This window comes from Hyperolius riggenbachi, chromosome 10, assembly GCF_040937935.1.
Source record: "Hyperolius riggenbachi isolate aHypRig1 chromosome 10, aHypRig1.pri, whole genome shotgun sequence".
NCBI classification, from domain to species: domain Eukaryota; kingdom Metazoa; phylum Chordata; class Amphibia; order Anura; family Hyperoliidae; genus Hyperolius; species Hyperolius riggenbachi.
This window is the reverse complement of record NC_090655.1, coordinates 249,065,687-249,091,489: the sequence shown is the minus strand read 5'-3', so window position 1 is coordinate 249,091,489 and position 25,803 is coordinate 249,065,687. Positions and strand designations below refer to the sequence as shown.

The 25,803-nt window shown below is 43.9% G+C and overlaps 1 protein-coding gene across 1 annotated transcript in view; it reads right to left on the bottom strand.

The window, feature by feature from the left end:
* LOC137537065 (uncharacterized) overlaps positions 1 to 25,803 on the bottom strand; it is a 338,736-nt gene that overhangs the window by 223,029 nt on the left and 89,904 nt on the right. Inside the window, exons 15-18 of the mRNA XM_068259210.1 lie at positions 10,344 to 10,420; positions 10,121 to 10,218; positions 9,645 to 10,008; positions 3,586 to 4,887 (exon numbers count right to left, since the gene is read on the bottom strand). Of these exons, the coding sequence (XP_068115311.1) occupies positions 3,586 to 4,887; positions 9,645 to 10,008; positions 10,121 to 10,218; positions 10,344 to 10,420 (1,841 nt within the window). The remainder of the gene's footprint in view (positions 1 to 3,585; positions 4,888 to 9,644; positions 10,009 to 10,120; positions 10,219 to 10,343; positions 10,421 to 25,803) is intronic.

Sequence of the window (25,803 nt, the reverse complement as noted above, 5' to 3'; positions counted from 1 at the left end):
TTTTTAAACCATCGATGAGATTTGGGTTTCACCCCACTTTAAGGTGAAGAGAGGCAACCATTATCACCAGCGGCGGCCACAGTCTTTCTCACAACTTGGCACATTGTCCAGGGTGGCGGAACACAATTGCATTCAGTGAAACAACAAAGGAACCGACGTATGTAGGTTGAAATAACATTATACTGTATATTTTATGCAATATTTTGCCCACATTGTAAGGTTTCTTTGAGGAGTGTAACCATGTAATACAATCAGCTAAGGCTAATAATGCCAAACTACAATAAACAGAGGCTGAATAAACTCATTAAACATGCCTTGTAAGGGTTTTTTCGCCTTCCTCTGGATCAACAGGGATATGTGAGGGAGCAGGCTGGTGTTGTACTTTATACTGGTTGAACTCGATGGACGTATGTCTTTTTTCAACCAAAATAACTATGTAACTATGTAAAAGTCCAGCTCGATTTCGCCAAAGTCCATTTTAGGCATTCCTAATTTCTTAATGACTTCTTCTTAGGCAGCTGTATCCAGAACCGAGACTTGCATCCCCCAAAACACACTCAGAAGTCTTATTCTTGAAGGCCAAAGTCCAGACAGGTGCACAACTTTAGATTCTACGCTTGCAAGGGCACAGCTCTCTCACCCTTTTGTGTCTTGGATTTTATTATTAATTTCATAGCTCACACTGTTATACATTTTATTCATCATCTTACATCTGTCATTGTAATCACCAGTTCTGTACTTTTGTTCCAGTGTCCATATTTGATGTATATCATTGTCTGTATTATTATATACCCCATTTGTTTTCCTACTTTGTATGGCACCACGGAATATGTTGGCGCTTTATAAAACAATAATAATAAAGACTTCAACTCTGAACCGTTCCTCGATGGTTGTTGACATTACTGAGTTTCTAATTTAACTCAACGGTTGCCTTGGGCACACCTCCAGAATTGTGACACCAGCAATTAAGGGCTGCTGAGTTAACCTTAGTGGTGTTAGGCTTGCTACTCTTGCAAAGCATGCTGGGGGCAGATTGTACTTCTGGTGGTTCCTTATGAACATACAGGTCCATACAGAGACAGCCCCGCCCCATTTCCAAGCTGATATAGACACAGTGCTTCTCCCATCAATAAGCAGGAGGGAGGGGCAGGAGGGAGGGGCCTGTGCCAGCTTGTGAGCTGTAGCTCTGCCCCACATTCCACGCGCACCAGCATAATACATAATCATTGCAGCATGATTTCAGAGGGAACAAAGTGTTGGACTTTTAATTTTTTTTTTAACTTGGATGGCTGGGTTTACAAAACTGTCTTTCTGTGCCAAGGAAGGATGCTGCGTGGCTGACAGAACAGCAGTCTAACAGCCATCCAATTCCCTCCTCCTATCCACATCCCCATCCACGTGAGACAGCCAGTCAGGAAGAGGGAGCACTGTGATATAGCTTTAGACTTTTCTCACACCCCAATTTATAGGAAAGTGATAAATAAAATAGCAGTAATTAAGAAACAATTTCTTACTGCAGCAAGGCGCAACAAGAGGAGATGTACAGATGGACAGGAAGATAAGACTCTACTGAGCTCCAGTGCGGTAATCTCTCAACAGTAGAGAGGAGAGGTGGGCAGGGCTGTGGACAGGAAGATAAGACTCTGCTGAGCTACAGAGCGGTAATCTCTCAACAGTAGAGAGGAGAGGTGGGTGGGGTTGTGGACAGGAAGATAACACTCTGCTGAGCTACAGAGCGGTAATCTCTCAACAGTAGAGAGGAGAGGTGGGTGGGGTTGTGGACAGGAAGATAAGACTCTGCTGAGCTACAGTGTGGTAATCTCCAGGGATGCTCAACATGAGTAACCCCCAGTGGTTACTAGTGATTCAAATGAAGATTAATTGCTGCAGGTGCGCAGCGGGGATATAAGGTGTTAATTACCTATAATTCCACCATCCGCCCTGCGTTCCAAAGAGGCTGCATGCGTCCTATTGGATGCACTGCAAGCCTCACTACGGGCACTTCCTCCTTCAAGCCAGAGTGAGGCTTGTAGAGCGACAAATAGGATGTGTGCAGCCTCTTTGGAACGCAGGGTGGACGGCATAATTATAGGTAATTAACACCTTATATCCCCGCCGCTTACCTGCAGAAATTAATCTTCATTTGAATCACGAGTAACCACTGGTGATTACTTGTGTTGGGCATCCCTGGTAATCTCTCAGCAGTGGTGGGAAGAGGTGGGTGGGGTCATATGGCGGCTGTGTGCTGGGAAACACCCACTCTCCTAACAGCTGTCCCACAAATGACTCTTCTAAAATATTTTTTAAGTTAACAGTTGCATCATATATGCAAAATGTGTGATTATTATGAATGCAAACTGTGTGAGTAATGACAATGGGGTTGATTCACTATTGATAGGGCAGCGTAGCAATGCAAATAAGCTACTGTTACACGCACTTGTCAATCACCACGACTTAATGAGGGCTCCCTGCATGCTACGTATGCTAGTGGCAGCGTAGCGTGTGTTACCTAGCAGCGGCTGATGCCTTAATTGGATACTTCACTAGTGTGGCTGCTACTACAGGAATTCATGTAGTAGGTTGTGCCCGCGTTAGTGAAGTATCGCAGTAGCAATAAGTCACTATGGTGCAGCCAATTAAGGCATCGGCTGCTAGGTAACGCACGCTAGTCTGCCACTAGTGCGTGTAGTGTGAAGAGAGCACTCATTAAATCACAGTGATTGACTAGCGCGTGTAACAGTAGCTTACTTGTGCTGTTACGCTGCGCTATCAGTAGGAGTCAACCTCATAGGCTTCTATTCCCCTTTGCAAACACAGAGTTTACCCATTCTAAAACCTTTCTTCTCCCTGATCTAAATTCTGAAATGTATCACAGACGGCAACATCTTCACTGCTGGCAGGTGCATCACTGAGGCATGTTTGTTTGTTGTATGTTCCGAAGTCTGCAGAAACAACATCTGGTCTCACAGAATGCTCTGTGAAGTTTAACAGCCTAGGCTGAGACGTCACTGGGAGGGTGGGGCTAACGTACCAAAATAAAGCCATATATAGATACAGGAAGTGTTTCTGTATGCTAAAAGTGGGTATCCTGAATAATTTACTACTTTGTACTATATGTCACTATGGTGCCTCTTTAAGAGCCAGCGTCCATTCTAGCAATCCAGGGGACAACGCTCCACGGGGTCTTGTAAACAATATTTAGTAACTTTGCCATACACGACAGAATCTTTTCTCATACAAAGCCAAGTTCTCCATCTTGTATGTATAAACAGTATCTAAAAAGTCCATGTGCAATTATGTTACCGTGGCCTCTTGGCTAAAGTCCATATGATTAAAGCTTTAGGCTAATAAAAGTAAAAAGGCTCTCCAGCGTTGGGTCACAGCTGCACGCTGATATCAGTCATACGGATGATGATAGCATTTTGTTTCCTGGGCTCACCTGCTCCGCCCCCAGAGTCCTCACCAGATAAACAGGAAATGCTCAGCAGGTGACTCAGCCTAGTGGTGAGACATTGCCGCAAGTCCTCATCTGAGGATGGAACCTCTCATCTTATGAGATTTCAGCTTATCGCCCGACTTATGAGCTGTGCTTCTTCTGATGCAAGAGAAGCTCTCCTTTCCGAATGAAACTTTTCCCACACTCATCACATGAAAAAGGACGCTCTCCTGTGTGCCTTCTCTGGTGTATGCTAAGCTCTCCTTTGCGAATGAAGCATTTCCCACAGTCGGGGCACGGAAAAGGCCGCTCCCCGGTATGACGTCTGTGGTGTTTGAGGAGTTGTTCTTTGCGGCTGAAGCATTTCCCACATTCTGAGCAGGAAAAAGGCCGCTCGCCTGTGTGGCAGCGTTGATGTCTGAGAAGGGTAGCTTTCAGAATGAAACGCTTCTCGCAGCTGGAACAGGAAAAAGGGCGCTCGCCCGTGTGACTTTTATGGTGCCTTAGGAGGTCTGCTTTGTGCATGAATGATTTCCCACACTCTGAACATGCAAACGGACGCTCTCCTGTGTGGCTTCTCTGGTGGGCGATAAGGGTGGCCCTGTGAACAAAATCTTTACCGCACTCTGAACATGAATAAGGCCGTTCACCGCCGTGACTTCTCTGGTGTGTGAGAAGCTCTCGTTCATTGCAGAAAGATTTCCAGCACTCTGAACAGGCAAACGTTTGCTCCGCACTGTGGTTCTTCTGGTGCCTCAGAAGGTCTTCATTAGAAATGAAACATTTCCCACATTCAGAACATGAAAAAGGACGCTCACCTTTGTGGCTTCTGTGGTGCCTAAGAAGGTGTGCTTTCACGATAAATGATTTCCCACACTCTAAACATGAGAAAGGCCGCTCGCCTGTGTGACTTCTCAGATGTATAAGAAGACTTCCTTTCTGACTAAAGCCTTTCCCACACTCTGAACACGAGAAAGGCCGCTCACCTGTGTGGATTCTCTGGTGCTTCAGAAGCTGTCCTTTAGTGAAGTAACATTTCTCGCACTCAGAACATGAGAAGGGATGCTCCCCTCTGTGTTTTTTCTCATGTCTTGTAAGGTCTCCCCTTTGAATGAAACATTTCCCACACTCAGAACATGAGAAGGGCCGCTCTCCGGTATGGACTCTCTGGTGTAGTAGAAGGTATGATTTCCTGGTGAAATATTTGTCACATTCAGAACATTGCCAGATCTTGTCACCTCCGTCTCTGTCAGCTTGTGATGTGCCCAATGAGGATTCTGCAGAATAAGATGGATTATCTAACCAATCCTGTCCATGGAATCGTACATAGCTCATGGGATTTGAGGGACTGGACACATTCACATAGTGACCTCTGTGATGCATATTTCTGGTAATGGGGTTTCTTCCTGGAGAAAGTTGTCCCTCTGAGCTGTACCAGGCGTACCGTCCATCTTTTGGAGAAACACAAAATTATAAACGCACAATTATTTTTCTTAAAGGACCACCATCATAAACATTTTTTCAAATTTAAAATGCATATGTATAAAATGTACATTTGTTACAAAATAAAATGCAATGTAAATTTATTTTTTCTTACATCGCTTTCACTTACAATAGCTTATAAAACTCTGACAGGTTTTGGACTACTCTATCTCCTCATGAGGACTTTTAGGGATTTCTTCATTTTAAAAAGCTGTAACTAAACGGCAGTTGCTCAGTCCAAATCCCAAAATAGGGTGCAAAAAAGTAGGGAGGCCAGCATCTTGGTATAGAGCCTTCCCTTTTGTAAAGAATAAAGAAAATACTGAGAGTTCCCTATGAGGAGATGAACTAGTCCAAAACCTGTCAGATCTGTCAGATTGTTACTGCCTACTGTATAGGAAAAAATGTGTATCATGTGTTTTAAATGGGAGAAAAATACTTCTTATACACATTTACAGTATTTTAATTTTTTTTCACGATTGTGGCCCTTCAAGTAATGCACAATGAATCATAAAGGTTGTTGTAGAGGTCAGAGGTTCCATAGTTTTGTCATGGCATTGGTTAGAACTCTACGGCCAATGTAAAAAAAAAAAAAAAAAAAAGTAAAACCAAACATGTGTTGATGACATCTACACTGTGACCTCAATTCACTAACCATTACTGCATTCAGTAATTCAGAAAACAGCTGATTTTACAGATCACCTTGGCAAATGCCAATTTACTAAACCTATGACAGCACTGAAAAGTAAAATTACCGACTAGTGAGGTAAATTACAGACTTGTTTGGTAAATACCTCTAGAAATGTCAAGAAATTACAATTCACAAAGATTAAAGCATTCAGTAAACCAAGTAAGGGCTCTTGCACACTACATGCGATTCTGATTTGTGATTTTGACAGGATTTTACATGTGATTCCGATTTGTGATTTTAAATTGGTACTGCGTGCTGCTTTTCTTCTGCATTTTTCTTCTTATGTTGATCGCATCCAAGGAAAATCGGAATCGCAAATCGGATTTGCAGTGTGCAGGGAGTCTAAAAGTGCTTGGTATTTACCTCCAGTCTGACCAGCCGGTAACTCACAATCTCCATGCAGTAACATTGACAGATGTAGCAGACAGCCAATAGGGAGAGCCAGTCAGCCCAGCTACCCACCCCATTTGATCCAATACTCTGGAGGGCGGGACTTCAGAACAGCAGAGCAGGAGATGGAGACATTTAAAAAGTCTTCTCTGTTTCTCTTTAGATGTGCATCTCTATATAGTGGTATTTAGAAGAGCTCCCTCCAGTGGCTGCAGCACATCTAAACACTGGACAGAAAACCCGACTCATGCACACCACTTGTGGGAAGACATACAGCTTCCTGCCTGACCTGCTCCACATCTGGTGACATTTACCAAGATGGGCTTAGTGAATTTAATGTCTTTTTGGTATATTACCAAACTTTTATTGCATGCGGGAAATTTTTGTGAATTTGAAAAAGTGTAAAATACCGAATGTATTTTACTGGCCAACATTGTTTTACCAAACTGCCCTTAGTGAATTTAAGCCTATGTCCTACCCATTTGTTGAGAAGATTGTTATACTGAGGAATGGAGTTGGACCTTTCATATGATGTACAGTATCTCCTCATTTGTTGGTACTATGATGTTATACTGAGGAATGGAGATGAACCTTTCATATGGTGTACAGTATCTCCTCCTCATTTGTTGGTACTATGATGTTATACTGAGGAATAGAGATGGGCCTTTCATATGGTGTACAGTATCTCCTCCTCATTTGTTGGTACTATGATGTTATACTGAGGAATGGAGATGGGCCTTTCATATGGTGTACAGTATCTCCTCCTCATTTGTTGGTACTATGATGTTATACGGAGGAATGGAGATGGACCTTTCATATGATGTACAGTATCTCCTCATTTGTTGGTACTATGATGTTATATTGAGGAATGGAAAAGAAACCTTTCATATGGTGTACAGTATCTCCTCCTCATTTGTTGGTACTATGATGTTATACTGAGGAATGGAGATGGGCCTTTCATATGGTGTACAGTATCCTCTCCTCATTTGTTGGCACTATGATGTTATACTGACGAATGGAGATGGGTCTTTCATATGGTGTACAGTATCTCCTCCTCATTTGTTGGTGCTATGATGTTATACTGAGGAATGGAGATGAACCTTTCATATGGTGTACAGTAGGGGGCAGTGGTGGGAGGGCTGGGGTGCAGCGGCATAGCTAGCATAGTTGCCCCAGTATAGAGAGTTTAGTTGTCCCAGTGTAGCTAGTATAGTTACCCCAGTATAGCTAGCATAGTGCCCCAGTATAGCTAGTATAGTGCCCAGTATGGGTAGGTAGTGCCCCAGTATAGCTAGTAAAGTGCCCCAGTATAGTTAGTATAGTGCCCAGTATGGGTAGGGGGTGCCCCAGAATAGCTAGTAAAGTGCCCAGTATAGCTAGTATAGTGCCCAGTGTACCTAGTATAGTGCCCAGTATGGGTAGGTAGTGCCCCAGTATAGCTAGTAAAGTGCCCAGTATAGTGCCCAGTATGGGTAGGTAGTACCCAGTATAGGTAGTATAGTGCCCAGTATAGGTAGGTAGTGCCCCAGTATAGTGCCCAGTATAGCTAGTATAGTGTCCAGTATAGCTAGTATAGTGCCCAGAATATAGCATAGTGCCCAGTATGGGTAGGTAGTGCCCCAGTATAGCTAGTAAAGTGCCCAGTATATAGCTAGTATAGTGCCCAGTATAGCTAGTAAAGTGCCCAGTATGGGTAGGTAGTGCCCCAGTATAGCTAGTATAGTGCCCTGTATGGGTAGGTAGTGTCGTAGTATAGTGTCCAGTATAGGTAGGTAGTTCCCAGTACAGCTCCCCAGTATGGGTAGGTAGTGCCCCCCGCGGCCGCCGCTGCTATTACCTTATTCGTCGGCCACTTCCTCTATATTCCCCTCTCCTCAGTCACCTGCCCGGCGTGTAAGCGATTCACAGCAGCACTCCCCGCGCTGCTGTGTGATGACGTTACAGGAAGCAGGAAAGAGCGCAGCTTCCTGTAGCAGCGATGTGTATCGCCGTTACCATGGGAACCGCTCTCTCTCTCTCCTGCTTCCTGTAGCGTCCCCGCGCTGCTGTGAATCACTTACACGCTGGGCAGGAGACTGAGGAGAGGGGAATATAGGAAGCGGCCACCGGCTTAGGTAATAGCAGCGGCGGCCGCGGAGGAGCAAGAGGACAGTCCCGCGGCCCAACTGCGAACGTCCCAAGGACCAGCAGTGGGCCGCGGAACACAGGTTGGGGATCCCACTGTACAGTATCTCCTCCTCATTTGTTGGTGCTATGATGTTATACTGAGGAATGGAGATGGGCCTTTCATATGGTGTACAGTATCTCCTCCTCATTTGTTGGTGCTATGATGTTATACTGAGGAATGAAAATGGGCCTTTCATATGGTGTACAGTATCTCCTCCCCATTTGTTGGTATTATGATGTTATACTGAGGAATGGAGATGGGCCTTCCATATGGTGTACAGTATCTCCTACTCATTTGTTGGTGCTATGATGTTATACTGAGGAATGGAAATGGGCCTTTCATATGGTGTACAATATCTCCTCCTCATTTGTTGGTATTATGATGTTATACTGAGGAATGGAGATGGGCCTTTCATATGGTGTACAGGATCTCCTCCTCATTTGTTGGTACTATGATGTTATACTGAGGAATGGAGATGGGCCTTCCATATGGTGTACATTATCTCCTCCTCATTTGTTGGTACTATGATGTTATACTAAGGAATGGAGATGAGTCTTTCATATGGTGTACAGTATCTCCTCCTCATTTGTTGGTACTATGATGTTATACTGAGGAATGGAGATGGGCCTTCCATATGGTGTACATTATCTCCTCCTCATTTGTTGGTACTATGATGTTATACTGAGGAATGGAGATAGGCCTTTCATATGGTGTACAGTATCTCCTCCTCATTTGTTGGTGCTATGATGTTATACTGAGGAATGGAGATGGGCCTTTCATATGGTGTACAGTATCTCCTCCTCATTTGTTGGTACTATGATGTTATACTGAGGAATGGAGATGGGCTTTCCATATGGTGTACAGTATCTTCTCCTCATTTGTTGGTACTATGATGTCATACTGAGGAATGGAGATGGCCCTTTCATATGGTGTACAGTATCTCCTCATTTGTTGGTACTATGATGTTATACTGAGGAATGGAGATGGACCTTTCATATGGTGTACAGTATCTTCTCCTCATTTGTTGGTACTATGATGTCATACTGAGGAATGGAGATGGGCTTTCCATATGGTGTACAGTATCTCCTCATTTGTTGGTACTATGATGTTATACTGAGGAATGGAGATGGGTCTTTCATATGGTGTACAGTATCTCCTCCTCATTTGTTGGTACTATGATGTTATACTGAGGAATGGAGATGGACCTTTCATATGGTGTACAGCATTTCCTACTCATTTGTGCGAATAAATGAGGGGGGGGGGGGGGGGGTTTGTTATACTGAGTTATTGCCACTGCGTACCTTTGTTGTGTATACTAAAAATTATATCATTCTGGAAAGCATTGGAGATGGTTCTTCTAGTGTATGATACTGTCATCCAATTTATTGGCATGCTAGATGTGCAAGCTTATTGGTATACCAATCTACTTATGGCAATCTCATTGTGATTCATTTCTGCACTTCTTCAATCTTGCCTACCTGCACAGATATTCAGAGAATATTCATCCTCTCCAGCTGTCTTCATCATGTCACCCTCCTTCATAGACAGCGAATTGTTCCTCACATATGTCTCTTCTTCTTCCTCTTTAATTGTCACCATCATCATTTCATCATCTTCCACAGACTGCTGATCAGCTGTCACAGATATCTCTTCTTCCTCCTGTTTTATTATCTTCATAATTCCGTCCTTCTCCGTAGAATGTTGATTACTCCTCACATTTGTCTCCTCTTCTTTTTTCACTGTCTTCTTCATTTCAACCTCCTCCATAGACTGCTGATCACCCGTCACAGACGTCTCTTCCTCTTTTTTAACCCCAGTTTTCAAATCTCTCCGTTCTTCAGCCTGCTCGCAAAAATGATATAAAATTACTTCTACAGTACACCAACCCTAAACACAATAACACAATGTCATACAGTTTGGTGTCACCTTTCTGTTTTACAACCTGAATACCTACCTTGCCATCTGAGGCTATGTTGCGATCTTTTTGAGCACAATGTCGGGAATAAAGAGGACCTGTACGTCTTTCTGGCAGGTTTCTTTTTCTAGATCCATCTGTGGGAAACACACACACTGACTGAATACATTGTCTCTATGTGATTATCAGATGATGGGGGATATAGGTGGACCCTCTGTACTGCTCTCTCCTGTACAAAAAATGAAAATGTCCTCTTACTTACCCAGTGATGTGAGGGGCGGCTGATTCTCCATCATGGTGTCCTTGTAGAGGTCCTTGTGTCCGTCTAAATTCTTCCAACTCTTATATAAAGAAATATCATAGGACAAGGTGTCAGGATAGAGACATGATAACACAGTCACTATCTATCTAGACACACCCCTTCCTGCTGCTAGGAAATGTCCCACCTCTATTTCAGTAGCACAATTTTAACCTTTTTTTGTTTACAACTTCTTTTATAATCAAACATCTTCTATGATCTTAAAATACTTTTTGGGCTGATGTTAACTTGCTTAACAATTATCAGTCTGCATGATATACTGCATGGTCCTTTGGAATTCCAGTTATTTAGTTTAGTGTTAAGCTCTAACACCGCACTCTTCTGTGCTTTGTGCCCAGATATTTGCATTTTTAGTTATCTTTTAGTCAAGGTTGCTAAATAATATTGCTGGAAATAATATACCAGAACTACAATACATAATAAGAACAGGCTTACCTCAGTATGGAGGTTAAGAAATGTTTATTGGACACCAATAAAGCACAATGGGCATTCTTCACAAAGCTTTTTCACCTATTTTCACTTTATCTATGTTACCTTTTAAGCTCACAAAGAGCAAAACTATAATATAATTAAGGTAAGAAAAGTAATATTGAAGTTAATCAGGAACAACTAAGTGATTACTTTTCTTGAAAATACGCTGGTTATTTTTTATCAATTAGGTGTGATAAATAATGTATAAGAAGTTTTCTGAAAAGAGCCCAATGAATTTTGCAGGATTCACCCGCTTCCTCAGGTAAATAAGTGTCTTTGGAGACAGCAGCATGAAGTCAGAGCGCCTGAGGAACTACAGGATAAATGCCTACGCCAAGAAAAGTCAGTTGGGGAAAACTGATCAAGCCTGATGCAAACAAAAGTAGAGCACAAGTTACTGCCAAGAACTGCTAAATAAAGTTTTTGATTGGTTGCTCTGGCCATTTCCTACATTTTTCCCTGTTTTTTTTTCTCACTGTCAGTGTAAGTCAGGCTCAGTGTGCATCAACTAAAGTCCAAATGAAAGCGCACAGGAGCTAACCAACTTCACAAATTACCATGAAGACAGGGCTGACCATGAATGGTATGAAGGCATGGCCTACAGTGGGCAGGGTCACACACAGCTGGCATCCCAACTTTTGATCACTGCCCACAACCCCCTCTGCTTCCGCGTATTTCAGTTTTAGTATCATGTGCCCCCCCCCACACCATCTCGCAAAGATAAAGAACTTTCCCATGAGCCCACCTACATATCCAGTGGTAAACTCCCCTCTCCAGGAAATTTGGTCATCTTTACACTCCTGCATGCCCATCAGCCCACAAGGAACCCCGCAGGTCCCCCCCCCTTTTTTTACATTTTGTCTCCTGCCCTCTGATAAAATCTGTTTCTTGTTCCACCCTACACATCCAGCAGACTCCTTACTCCCCCCCAGATATCTTCTACAGCTACATCTCCAGTGGTGCTCTTCTTGGCCCCCAGAAAGCTTGCAGGTCTCCTGTGTCCCTACCACATGTCCAGCAGCCTTGAACTTGCCCCCTGACTGAATGAGGCGAGGGTTTTTGTGGCCTGCCCAGAGATTACAGAGGGGGTCTACAGGAGATCAAATCCATCCAACGGTGCCAGGAGAGATCTGGGGGGATTCCATCTGTGCCACATTATTCACGATATACACTGATCAATTGAGAAGGCCAAGGGGACTAAGCCCATTGCCGTGTGTATGCAGCTTCTCATCAAGCACATTAGAGTGTAAGCTCCTCTGCTGCAGAGACTGATGGGAATGGATCAGTGAGCTCTGTACAGATCGTGAAATATGTCAAAGCTATAAAAATGTATAATGATAATATTGTGACTGTGGCAAGGACATTAGAGTGTAAGCTTCTTTGGTGCAGAGACTGATGGGAATGGATCAGTGATCTCTGTACAGCGCTGTGGAATATGTCAGAGCTATATAAATGTATAATATTAATAATAGAGTGGGACTGTGGTGAGAAGATTAGACTGTAAGCTCCTCTGGTGCAGAGACTGGTGTGGCTGCAGTTTCTGTATTTGCCCCTGTGATATATAACACAACTATATGTAATATAAATGATTCAGATAAATCTGTGTGTCTGTTAGCCCACATGTGTGCAGTGACAGCTGCTACTAATGGGGGAGAGGGTGATAATATACAATATAGAATAACAATATTACCTCTTGTACTGCCAGTCCCAGCAATGTCTCCTCTCTACTTCCTCCCACCTCACCTCTAACCCTAAATTTCATGTCTTTTGCCTCCACCTCCTATTGTCTGTGCGTTTCACCACTTCCTGACTTTGCGTTCCACTCAGTATAGAGCGTCATTGCCATCTTGTGGAGAATGTGGGAACTGCAACCATCATTCATGCTGTATGTTCCCCTATTATATGCGATTACCCATATCAGAATCAGAATCAGAATTTATTATCGCCAAGTACAACCGGTGGATCGTACCCGGAATTGGTTTTGGCACATACAGGGTCGTTGGTGAAGAGACAAGAAATAGCATACAGTTAAGCATGGCACATACATAGGACAAGCATACATAGGACAAAAAAAAGAAAAGAAAAAAAAAAACATTACAGCTTTTGCGTACAATTAAGCAGAGTGCAGCATCACATGCAGTCAAGCATGGGTCATACGTATAAAATATAAAAGCAAAAATAAAAAGCAAAACAGAGCATTTCAGCACACACGTACATTTAACGTAAATACAAACACAGCAAAGCATACATTGATAGCAGGGACAGAAAAGAGTGGGACTGGAGGAGCAGCCTGAGAGCTGATATGAGCGCTGCCATTTTCGGCACTGGACGCTACACAGCGACACGCTCCCAACAAGACAGGTGCACCGATTTGTCCGCGAAAGTAGAGAGAAAGAAACTGAAAGAGCTGTGTAAAGTAAAAGAGTGTAAAGGAAAAGGCTTGGTGCCCGGTCTGGGCTGGTCAGGTCCAGAGTCCATTAGATGATGGTTGCAGGCAGAGGGGACCTGGTGGGGTGATCAGATATGGCCGCAAATTGAGGGCTGGATGTGGGGGTGATCTTCTTGGCAGTGGCCTCATCAAGGGAGGTCTGGCCTGCGGGAGAGCTCAGAGGAGAGGAGCTCCTCCACGTGGGTGGCTTACCAGGCTGGAGTCGGCGGAGACTGCCTCTGGAGTGGCCAGCAGAGCCACTCTCGCACTGGGGATCTCCTCCACGTGGGTGGCCGAGCAGAGATATGTGGCAGTGCAGCGGGTGTTGGAGCAGCCAGCAGTGCCCGGAGGTCACCCCTGGGCCCGGGAGAGCGGACCATCGTCGGTGGGGATGGGCAGAGGCCCCGCAGCAAGCATCAAGGCAGACCCGGAGAACGTCCCAGCTCCCTCCATCCGCAGCAGCATCTCCCCCCGTCACAGAGCGCACAGGCTCAGACTGGGGCAGGACAGGATCCGCGGTGGTGCAGCACAGTCCCCATCCCCTCAAAAGCGGGCGGCGTCTCTTGGTTCCCCCGGCAGCAGCGGTGTGGCCACCCACGTGGTGGACACCTGACTGTTGGTAGTGGGAGAAGAGCCGCAAACGTGCCCCGGCTGGCAGTGGGGCGAGGTGGCCTGTTCCCCGGCAGCAGTCAGCAGCGACAACTCAGAGCGGCTGCACTAGCGTCTGACCTCCGGCGATGGAGCGGCCCCATGTGCTGTCCATTGCATCGATGGTCCTGGCGATCCAGGTTCCGGAGCGCAGCGTGCCCAAACTCCCCAGGATGAGGAGAGCAGAGGGGACATCTCTGACCTCCCGGCGCAGGTGAGACACCAAGGGAAAGGGAGGAAAGAGCCAGAAGAGCCGGAGCCCTGTGTGCCGAGGTGTCCTACTCAGGCGCCATAACAGTTGTTAAAAAATAAATAAATAAATATCATTACTTATTTCCCCTTAGGTCATTTTACACTATGGCCTCAATTCACTAAGCTTATCTCCTGTCTTTAATAACTCTTCTAGAGTTATCACCATGGTGATAAGGCATGTAGTATTCTGGAAACATTTTTCCTCAAGCAAACCTAAAGTTAACTCTTCTGTCTTTAAGTTAACTCTTCAATCCTTAAAATAACTCCAGAGTTAGACGGGCTGTTTATTAACTGCATGTGAAAATAACTACAGAGGAGGTAACTTAAGGAATGAAGAGATAAAATAACCCTCTCACTGTGTGGAGGTAAGTTATCTCTTGCCTTATTATCTCCAGCATGATCTTAGTGAATTGAGGCCAGTATCAGTTGCTGTAAATTGTAACTGATAGGACTACTGATGTGCCGTCCAGTGTCCATGTATCCCTATGGCCTCTTTCACACTATACGCTAAAAACTGAAGCTCTTTCACAATGCACTTCTATGGAGAAAAAAAAATCAAAATCCAATGCTCAGCAATGCATTAAGTGTAAAAGGGCCTTAAGGGAATAAAGCAGTTTTGACATTTTTTCTATATCCCTATTATATCAGCAGTGGCTTTATCCCTACCTATGCCACGTTACTGATGTGTATATATGCTTTATAGTGGACAAGCTGAACCCCAGGAAGGCCTCAGGTCCGGACGGCGTGTCATCGATCTGCCTAAGAACCTGTGCAGACAAGCTATCCCCTGTGCTCAGGTGGTCACTATCAGAAGGTGTAGTCCCCTCCTGCTTCAAGAGGTCCACAATTATACCGGTTCCCAAAAAAATCAGGCAGCACGGATCTCAACAACTTCAGACCCGTGGCCCTAACCTCACACATCATTAAAATCCTTGAGAGACTGGTCCTTGCCAACCTTAAAGGATTTACGAGGCCAAAATCGTTAATAAAGTCAAGTACCTGGAAGATGTTTAAATGCACGGAGGACGCCGTCCGCACCCTCCGTGCAGTTCCGCCAGGTACCCTTCCTGAAAGCGCCCCCCGTGTCGATTGCGACCCCACAGGCCAGGTCGGGCTCTCATGCCGCTCCTAATATGGCCGCCGGAGCTGGCCGCGGCTGCGCAGTCCGCTTTGCCCCGAGTGCGGCTGCGCAGCTCTAGGGCTAACCCCTCCGAACCACAGCCGCGGCCAGCTCCGGCGGCCATATTAGGAGCGGCATGAGAGCCCGACCCGGCCTGTGGGGTCGCAATCGGCATAGGGGGCGCTTTCAGGAAGAGGACCCGACGGAACTGCACGGAGGGCGCGGACGGCGTCCTCTGTGCATTTAAACATCTTCCAGGTACTTGACTTTAACGATTTTGGCCTCGTAAGTCCTTTAAGAGCTCCACAAACGCCCTCCTTGACCCGCATCAATTTGCATATAGGGCAAACAGGTCTGTTGAGGACGCTATAAATGTTAGCCTGGCATACATCACAGAGCACCTGGACAGTCCCAGCTCCTACGCAAGGATCCTGTTCTTGGATTTTAGCCCAGCATTCAACACGATCTGCCCTGACATCCTGCTTGTCAACCTGACTCAGCTCGGAGTTGAACCCACTCTCCGCGGGTGGGTCAAGGACTTCCTGTCGGAAAGAACGCAACAGGTCAAGCTGGGCAGCTACTCCTCCAGCGTGAGAACCACCAACACTGGAGCCCCGCAAGGATGTGTACTGTCCCCACTCCTGTTCTCCTTATACACCAACAACTGCACCTCAACTGCGGGCTCTGTGAAGGTCATCAAATTTGCAGACGACACCACCATCATAGGTCTAATCGGCAGCAATGGAGAGCAAGAGTACCGCAGCAAAGTGGAGCGAATCTGCAACTGGTGCAAGGATAGCAACCTAGTACTTAACGCTGCAAAGACAGTTGAACTGATAGTAGACCTCAGGAGGCACCCCCCTCCTCTCCCACCAGTCGTCATAGGCGAATCCGAGGCCTCTAGACTACCATCGGTTCTGTTCCTTGGTACAACCCTCACAAATGACCTGAAATGGGGCAGAACACCACCAAAATTCAGAAAAAAAAAAAATCACAGCAGAGACTGTTCTTCCTGCACCAACTTAAAAAATTTGGCATGCCGCAGGAGCTGCTGAGAAGCTTCTACACCGCAACCATTGAATCAATCCTCTGCTCCTCAGTCATTGTCTGGTATGCTGGTGCGACGGCCAGCGACAGGTATAAACTGCAGAGGGTTATAAATGATGCAGAGAAGATCATCGGATCTTCTCCACTGCCACCTCTTGATCTCCTCCACTCTGCTAGGATGAAATCGAGGGCCACCAGGATCTCTCGCGACCCCTCCCACCCTGGCAGCAGGTACTTTGAGCTTCTCCCGTCGGGTCGCCGCTATAGAACTATCCCATCCAAAACTACCAGGTGCAGAAACGCCTTCTTCCCACAAGCAGTTCTTCATCTAAACTAGTGGGGGACCCCGATTAGCTGAGCATAATCTCCCAGCCGCTACCACCTCGGTCGGAATCTAAACTGTCTTTAACTTCTGTATTTTTGTAGGCCACAATGACTTCCTAGAAATGTAATTGTTATATGTACCACAGCACACCTGTAAATGTCTGTCATGCACATCTGTTTTGCCTGTCTTATGTAGTTTGCCTATGCCATGTGTACCACAAATAATTCTGAGTATGACTCCTGTTGTACTTAGTGAATAAAATGATTCTGATTCTGAAATAACTTTTTTTTTTCTGGTTGCTGATCTTTCTAGTAGTTATTTTATGTCCTATGCATTTTTAGAGATAAAAAAAATAGAAACAATACACAGCTTCTCAGTTCTCACATATCTATTTAAAGATAATTGTTTTGTCTCTGCTAAATGACACAGTCTGTCCCGGAGTTACAGATTGCCCAGCGAGCTCATGGTGAACCAGAACTCCTAGGAGTGTGTAAGGGGCTGAAAGAAATCATAAAGCCTTACTAAAATGCTACGTAAAACAGAAGGTATTTGTGATTATTCAGGATGAAGAGAGCTCGAAGGTGTCCCACAATGCATCACTGCTGAATATACAAATCCTTTGTTGTCCCTGAAAGCTAAACACACCTCCAGAACCGCTGGAATGCAATGATGTGTCAGCTTGTATTATTGATAAACTGACACATCATTACATTTCAACGGTTCTGGAGGTGTACACCATACACAATAACATTTGTAAAGCACTTTTCTCCCATAGGACATACTGCTCTGTAGGCTGCTATCCTAACCATTATACCACCAACACAACACACTACAATACTACATTCTGAAGCCAGCCTAGCATGTACCATTATGATATATCCAAGAGAAAAATGAGCTTGCTTAAGGATTTGTAGCATGTCAAAAGCCAACTCACATTGGCTGGGAATCGAACCCAGGTCCAGTGCTCGGTAGGCTGCTATCCTAACCATTATACCGCCAACACAACACACTACAATGCTACATGCTGAAGCCAGCCCAGCATGTACCATTGTGATATAGTCCTTCAGGTATCCAGGGCCCAGATTGTGCAAGGGTTTCAATTTCCAAAATCCAACCTTAAACAGAATTCTCCATTTTATCAGTAGCCAGTGGAGTGAGCGAGGGGTTGGTGTTATGTGGCAATGGCAGATATGGTTTGTTAACAGCCTTGCAGCAGCATTCTGTACTAATTGCAGATGGTGTAGGCCTCTGATTGGAAAGCCTGCACAGAGGACATTGCAATAGTCCAGCCGTGATGTGATGAAGGCCTGAACCATGGTTGGAAGATCCCCTGGAGGTATGAGGTGTTTAATCCTTGCTGTGTTCCTTAGGTGAAATAAGGAATGTTTCACAACAGCTATTAGATTTCTGAAGCTTACTTCCCCATCAGTCAGTACTCCCAGGCTGCGCACACAGGCTGAGTTGTTCAGGTCTGAGCTTCCTATCCTAAGTGCTGCTGGCTGAGACTTTACTCTCTGGGGAGGGGTAGATGCTATGGGGAGTGGTCTCTTACCGCACCTCCCTTGTGGCTGCATCCCCCTCCGTTCCCTGTAATTGCTCCAGCTTCCTTTTCAAGGTGTTCTGGGTCAGTTCTGTGACCGCGCTCTCCTCTCGAATGATCAGGAAGAAATCAGTGCACAGGGCCGTGACATAAAAGCCGTGGAGTGCTGGGATCCAAGTTATGGATGGCAATAGATGCAGCAAGGGACGAGAGGAGATCGCACATCTATGCAAGAAGGTGCTTTATTCCAAACAATAAAAAATACAGGCTAAAGTACCATTAGAGATGGAGGTGAGGTATAGGAATATAGGGGGTCAATTATCTGCCTGTACCTCACCTCCACTTGTAACGGTACTGTAGCTTGTATTTTTTACTGTTTGGAATAAAGCATTGTTTCTATGAATGTGCGTTCTCCTCTCCTTCCTTGCTGCATCTACTACACTTCCCTTTCATCACAATCAATGTGCGCTGGGGATGCATCAGCACGACACATCCACAAGAGGGGAGTGCGGTGACAGGGCTGACCCAGCATACAGATCAGTTACAGGGAATGGAGGAGGATGCAGCCAAAGGGGAGGTGCGGTACGAGACTACACACCTCACCATACACTAATATAGCGTCTACCTACCCCTCCCCCCCCCAGAAAATACACTAACACGGTAGTTAGCATGGGGGAGTTCAGAAAAAGAAAAAAAAAAAAGCATAAAAAAATAATAGGGAAAAAGTGCACTATGGCCTCGATTCATAAACAGCAGTGCGATAAAAAAAATCTTGGCGGGAAAATACCGCACTCGGTATTTTCCCAGTTTGTGTGCTAATGCATAAAGATTTCCCCAGCTGCCCTTGGAGGTCGGTAAATTACCGCAGCCCATTGAGCGGTAGAGTAGAGTCTCGATTCTCTCTTTGCCCTGCAGAAATGACTCACACAGCCCGCTCTCTCCACTGATGACTCAGACAGATGAGTCACACAGTCTTTCCCTGCCTGCTGAAATTACTCACACAGACGGCTCTTTCCACTGATGACTCAGACAGATGAGTCACACAGTCTTTCCCTGCCTGCTGAAATTACTCACACAGACCGCTCTTTCCACTGATGACTCAGACAGATGAGTCACACAGTCTTTCCCTGCCTGCCGAAATGATTCACACAGAGGGCTATCTGGCTCTCTCCACAGATGAATCAAACAGACTTCGGCTCTCTGCACTTTGCATTAATCAGAGCTGTCGGTAACTTGTTAAGACCTCACCAGAAGTGTCGGTAACTACCGCCAGGCTTTCTGCTGACATGTGTTGTCGGTAACTGCAGCCAAGTCGGTAATTTATCTCCCTGGTCGGTAATGTCAGCTTTTCATGCGGCAACAGCCTTTACGAATTGACATTTTGCTAAGTGGTCGGTAAAGTCTGCTGTTTTCAGCATTACCGCATGAGGTAATGCTTTATGAATCGAGGCCTATGTCATTTTACACAGTCTGCAGGGTTGCTTCCACTTAGGTCCAAAGGGCTACCAGCACCTTTAGCCAGAGGGGAGACTCATGCTGCATTAATCCGTTTAGTGTAGCGCACAGGCAGCCCTGGACATCTAAGGCGAAGAGCATCACAGACCTCTTATGTACATTGTTCATTGCTCAATTTCACGTGGCTGAATGGTCGGGTAGCTAGTTAGCCTGGAGGAGTCTCATCTCATTAGTTATCGGACATTCATTGCAGCTGGAGGGACACAACAGACAAGCAAAGTCACCAAGCACACAGCAGTCAGTATCACAGAATGGCATTTATTCCTACTAGTTTGGGCATTTACGCATGGAAAAAAAAGCCGCTGTTTAAGATATGTAATTCTTGCAGGACATTTCGCCGTTGATTCCTATCCGCCATGCCACTGAGAAATTGTGGCTTCAGAGATGGCCTGAACGTTTCAGAAGTTTGCCCTGCCATTAAAGTCAATGGGGCTTGCGATTATTCAGAGGCGTTTGCGAACGTGAAATCGGGATGTTTGACCATCACTACTTACGAGATAATGAATTCTATGTGATGTATGGATATAAATAGAAGATTAGTAGTACAGAAAAGTTTCATATTTTTATTTTCAGTTTAATACCTTTATTTTTGAGATCGCATCAAACTGTCACAGCTGCTGTTTGGAATCCACACTCTGCTTTGTTTAGCTGAAAAGGATACAGAACTAAAAACCATTTAAACTTTCCTGCAGTAAAACCTCATTATAATCCTTATGTTTCTCAGCTGTTTTTGCTTCTATTTAACTTTCAGGAAACCAGACTGAAATCACAAGCTGTCAACAAAGCTCTTTTACACAGTTAACTCAAGTTTTCATCATGTCACTTCGGGTACACTTAACACTCTATATAATGAATTAAGAAAACATTTTCACCCTCACAATAAATGTACTGTACCTGTAACACCTTGTTTCTGAAGCCTGGTACAGTGGTAAATACTTTTCTTTATATCCATCCTGGTTGAGCAACCATCTTGCGCTTCAAAATCACAGTTGCACCAAAATTTCAAAAGCAGGAAAAATGCATAAAACTTGCAATAGTAAAAAAAATCTGCTTCCTTCTCCTCGGCATAGGGCACTAAGGGACTGCAGCATCAAACAGGTACATACTCCTGAATGTGGAATATATATTTATTGGCAGGGGGATGATTTATATACATTTTAATCAATTTAGAATTGATTAGTTTCTTTTAATTATTTTTTGACGAGTTTATAATTCGTGTGACCTCCCACTTTAAGTTTATAGAGACTTTGGACTCGCCTCTCTTTATTGTTTAGAAGGTTTTTCCAGATACTAGGTCAGTACATAGTGCTCAAAGAACACCTTGGACCTTGAACACATGCTCCACCTAAGTTAGGTAGCTCTTGCTGGTGCTCTTCTCCAGCAGGTACACCACGCCAACTATACAGTAAACTTCAATATGTAAAAAAAAAGGCACTCTACAGGCTTCAAACTTGCGTTTGTAATTAAATGAGCAACTGAACACACTACATGTTACAGGTGCATTGACCCTCCCTCAGCTGAACCATGAAAATTAGCAAGCAGTTTGCTAACTGTAGCATGGGAGATGGGTGGTCTCGTAGGGTGTCTTGCATTGAAATCTGCTGCAACGATCCTGTTACTGCGTTCACCAGACATCAACACAATTTATATCCGCTCCTCATGTGTTAACCTTGGCGACACGTCAATGGCTGTAAACAAAGAGAAACTTGTATATAACTCATGAAAGAATAAAGTTATGTTAACACCAAGCAGGCCGTTGTTGTTCTTGTGAAATTCTCAATAAGTTTAATGTGTCACATGACCCTCTTCCTATTGAAAAAACAAAAGTTGGATTAAAAATGGCCGACTTCAAAATGACCACCATGGTCACCACCCATCTTGAAAAGTTTTCCCCATCACATATACTAATGTGCCACAAACAGGAAGTTAATATCACCAACCATTCCCATTTTATTAAGGTGTATCCATATAAATGGCCCACCCTGTATAATGAGACACACAGGAAGGGGCAGAGCTTGATAGCTTGGGACCACCAATCATGAGCACCGCGGACTCCTCGAGATGATTGGCGGTCTTATTCCCCAGAGGAGTCACCAAAGCAATGACAAAATTCAAACAAAAAAAAAAACTTGATTGTTTTTTTTTTTTACAGTATTTATTTTTTACACATAAAAAAACCAACAAAGTAAAATAATACAGACGTAAATAATACATGAATTGAATCAGACCTAAAGTGTAAAAATAAATTCCACACTGTCGGCACACAAAGTTATAACAGAGTAGAATAAATAAAATGTTTAAAAACTGACATTTTGTGGCAGAAAATACAGGTTTTGTTGTTTGGCCCCGCCCTCTCCTAAAAAAATGCCACAGCAGTTTTCTGCCCTTCACAGGCTTCTAGAAGATTGTGCCATAGGAGGGCAGGAAGCAGCTCCTACAGCAGCCGAGGTGTGTCCTGTGTCAATGAGTCGGTCAATCATAGAGAGGAGGGGTGAAGAAAAAAAAAAAAGAAGTGTTCTACCAACTACAGCATTCACAGTGACAGACGCACTATGGCGCATTGCAGAGCTGCTTCCCTCCTGCCTAATACAGAAATCACCAGTCGCAGCAAAATGTAAACACGGTCATCGTGTCATTCTGGCACTTTTTCACTTTGGAAATTACACTTTAGGTCCTCTTTAAAGTAATAAAAAGCAAAAACAAAGACAATAACCCTTCTAACAAACAGCATTTTAAGAAAACATTTTTTTTTTCTCTAAAAACTTTAAATTTCATAATGAACAATAAAATTCAACAATCTTAAGGTCAACCTTACTGACACTTCCTAAAGTTCTCTGTTACATCCTAACTAAATCCTAAAGCAAGGAACAGCAAGGCTAGTGCACCATAGTGTTGTTGATGAAGAACTCCTTTATAAATAAAACTTTTCCCACCCTGACTGTTCAGTATGACAATTCCCACACCCTGACTATTCAGCATGGCATAGTGCAGATTCCCCAATATTCTATCTAATGATTTCTTAACCACTTGAGGACCTAGGGCTTTACCCCCCTTAAGGACCGGCCACTTTTTTTCCATTCAGACCACTGCAGCTTTCACGGTTTATTGCTCGCTCATACAACCTACCACCTAAATGAATTTTGGCTCCTTTTCTTGTCACTAATAAAGCTTTCTTTTGATGCTATTTGATTGCTCCTGCGATTTTTACTTTTTATTATATTCATCAAAAAAGACATGAATTTTGGCAAAAAAATTATTTTTTTAACTTTCTGTGCTGACAGTTTTCAAATAAAGTAAAATTTCTGTATACATGCAGCGCGAAAAATGTGGACAAACATGTTTTTGATAAAAAAAAAACCATTCAGTGTATATTTATTGGTTTGGGTAAAAGTTATAGCGTTTACAAACTATGGTGCCAAAAGTGAATTTTCCCATTTTCAAGCATCTCTGACTTTTCTGACCCCCTGTCATGTTTCATGAGGGGCTAGAATTCCAGGATAGTATAAATACCCCGCAAATGACCCCATTTTGGAAAGAAGACATCCCAAAGTATTCACTGAGAGGCATAGTGAGTTCATAGAAGATATTATTTTTTGTCACAAGTAAGCGGAAAATGACACTTTGTGAGGAAAAAAAAAAAAAAAAAAAGTTTCCATTTCTTCTAACTTGCGACAAAAAAAAATGAAATCTGCCACGGACTCACCATGCCCCTCTCTGAATACCTTGAAGGGTCTACTTTCCAAAATGGGATCATTTGTGGGGTGTGTTTACTGTCCTGACATTTTGGGGGGTGCTAAATTGTAAGCACCCCTGTAAAGCCTAAAGGTGCTCATTGGACTTTGGACCCCTTAGCGCAGTTAGGCTGCAAAAAAGTGCCACACATGTGGTATTGCCGTACTCAGGAGAAGTAGTATAATGTGTTTTGGGGTGTATTTTTACACATACCCATGCTGGGTGGGAGAAATATCTCTGTAAATGACAATTTGTTAATTTTTTTTACACACAATTGTCCATTTACAGAGATATTTCTCCCACTCAGCATGGGTATGTGTAAAAATACACCACAAAACACATTATACTACTTCTCCTGAGTACGGCGATACCACATGTGTGGCACTTTTTTGCACCCTAACTGCGCTAAAGGGCCCAAAGTCCAATGAGTACCTTTAGGATTTCACAGGTCATTTTGAGAAATTTCGTTTCAAGACTACTCCTCACGGTTTAGGGCCCCTAAAATGCCAGGGCAGTATAGGAACCCCACAAATGACCCCATTTTAGAAAGAAGACACCCCAAGGTATTCCGTTAGTAGTATGGCGAGTTCATAGAAGATTTTATTTTTTGTCACAAGTTAGCGGAAAATGACACTTTGTGAAAAAACACAATTAAAATCAATTTCCGCTAACTTTTGACAAAAAATAAAATCTTCTATGAACTCACCATACTCCTAACGGAATACCTTGGGGTGTCTTCTTTCTAAAATGGGGTCATTTGTGGGGTTCCTATACTGCCCTGGCATTTTAGGGGCCCTAAACCGTGAGGAGTAGTCTTGAAACCAAATGTCGCAAAATGACCTGTGAAATCCTAAAGGTACTCATTGGACTTTGGGCCCTTTAGCGCAGTTAGGGTGCAAAAAAGTGCCACACATGTGGTATCGCCATACTCGGGAGAAGTAGTACAATGTGTTTTGGGGTGTATTTTTACACATACCCATGCTGGGTGGGAGAAATACCTCTGTAAATGGACAATTGTGTGTAAAAAAAATCAAAAGATTGTCATTTACAGAGGTATTTCTCCCACCCAGCATGGGTATGTGTAAAAATACACCCCAAAACACATTGTACTACTTCTCCCGAGTACGGCGATACCACATGTGTGGCACTTTTTTGCACCCTAACTGCACTAAGGGGCCCAAAGTCCAATGAGTACCTTTAGGATTTCACAGGTCATTTTTGTTTCAAGACTACTCCTCACGGTTTAGGGCCCCTAAAATGCCAGGGCAGTATAGGAACCCCACTAATGACCCCATTTTAGAAAGAAGACACCCCAAGGTATTCCGTTAGGAGTATGGTGAGTTCATAGAAGTTTTTATTTTTTTGTCACAAGTTAGCGGAAATTGATTTTAATAGTTTTTTTTCACAAAGTGTCATTTTCCGCTAACTTGTGACAAAAAATAAAATCTTCTATGAACTCACCATACTCCGTACGGAATACCTTTGGGTGTCTTCTTTCTAGAATGGGGTCATTTGTGGGGTTCCTATACTGCCCTGGCATTTTAGGGGCCCTAAACCGTGAGGAGTAGTCTTGAAACCAAATGTCGCAAAATGACCTGTGAAATCCTAAAGGTACTCATTGGACTTTGGGCCCCTTAGCGTACTTAGGGTGTAAAAAAGTGCCACACATGTGGTACCGCTGTACTTAGGAGAAGTAGTATAATGCGTTTTGGGGTGTATTTTTACACATACCCATGCTAAGTGGGAGAAATATCTCTGTAAATGACAATTGTTTGATTTTTTTACACACAATTGTCCATTTACATAGAAATTTCTTCCACCCAGCATGGGTATGTGTAAAAATACACCCCAAAACACATTATACTACTTTTCCTGAGTACGGCGGTACCACATGTGTGACACTTTTTTGCAGCCTAGGTGCGCTAAGGGGCCCAACGTCCTATTCACAGGTCATTTTGAAGCATTTGTTTTCTAGACTACTCCTCGCGGTTTAGGGCCCCTAAAATGCCAGGGCAGTATAGGAACCCCACAAGTGACCCCATTTTAGAAAGAAGACACCCCAAGGTATTCCGTTAGGTGTATGGCGAGTTCATAGAAGATTTTATTTTTTGTCACAAGTTAGTGAAAAATGACACTTTGTGAAAAAAAACCAATAAAAATTAATTTCCGCTAACTTTTGACAAAAAATTAAATCTTCTATGAACTCGTCATACACCTAACATAATACCTTGGGGTGTCTTTTTTTTCTAAAATGGGGTCACTTGTGGGGTTCCTATACCGCCCTGGCATTTTACAGGCCCAAAACCGTGAGTAGTCTGGAAACCA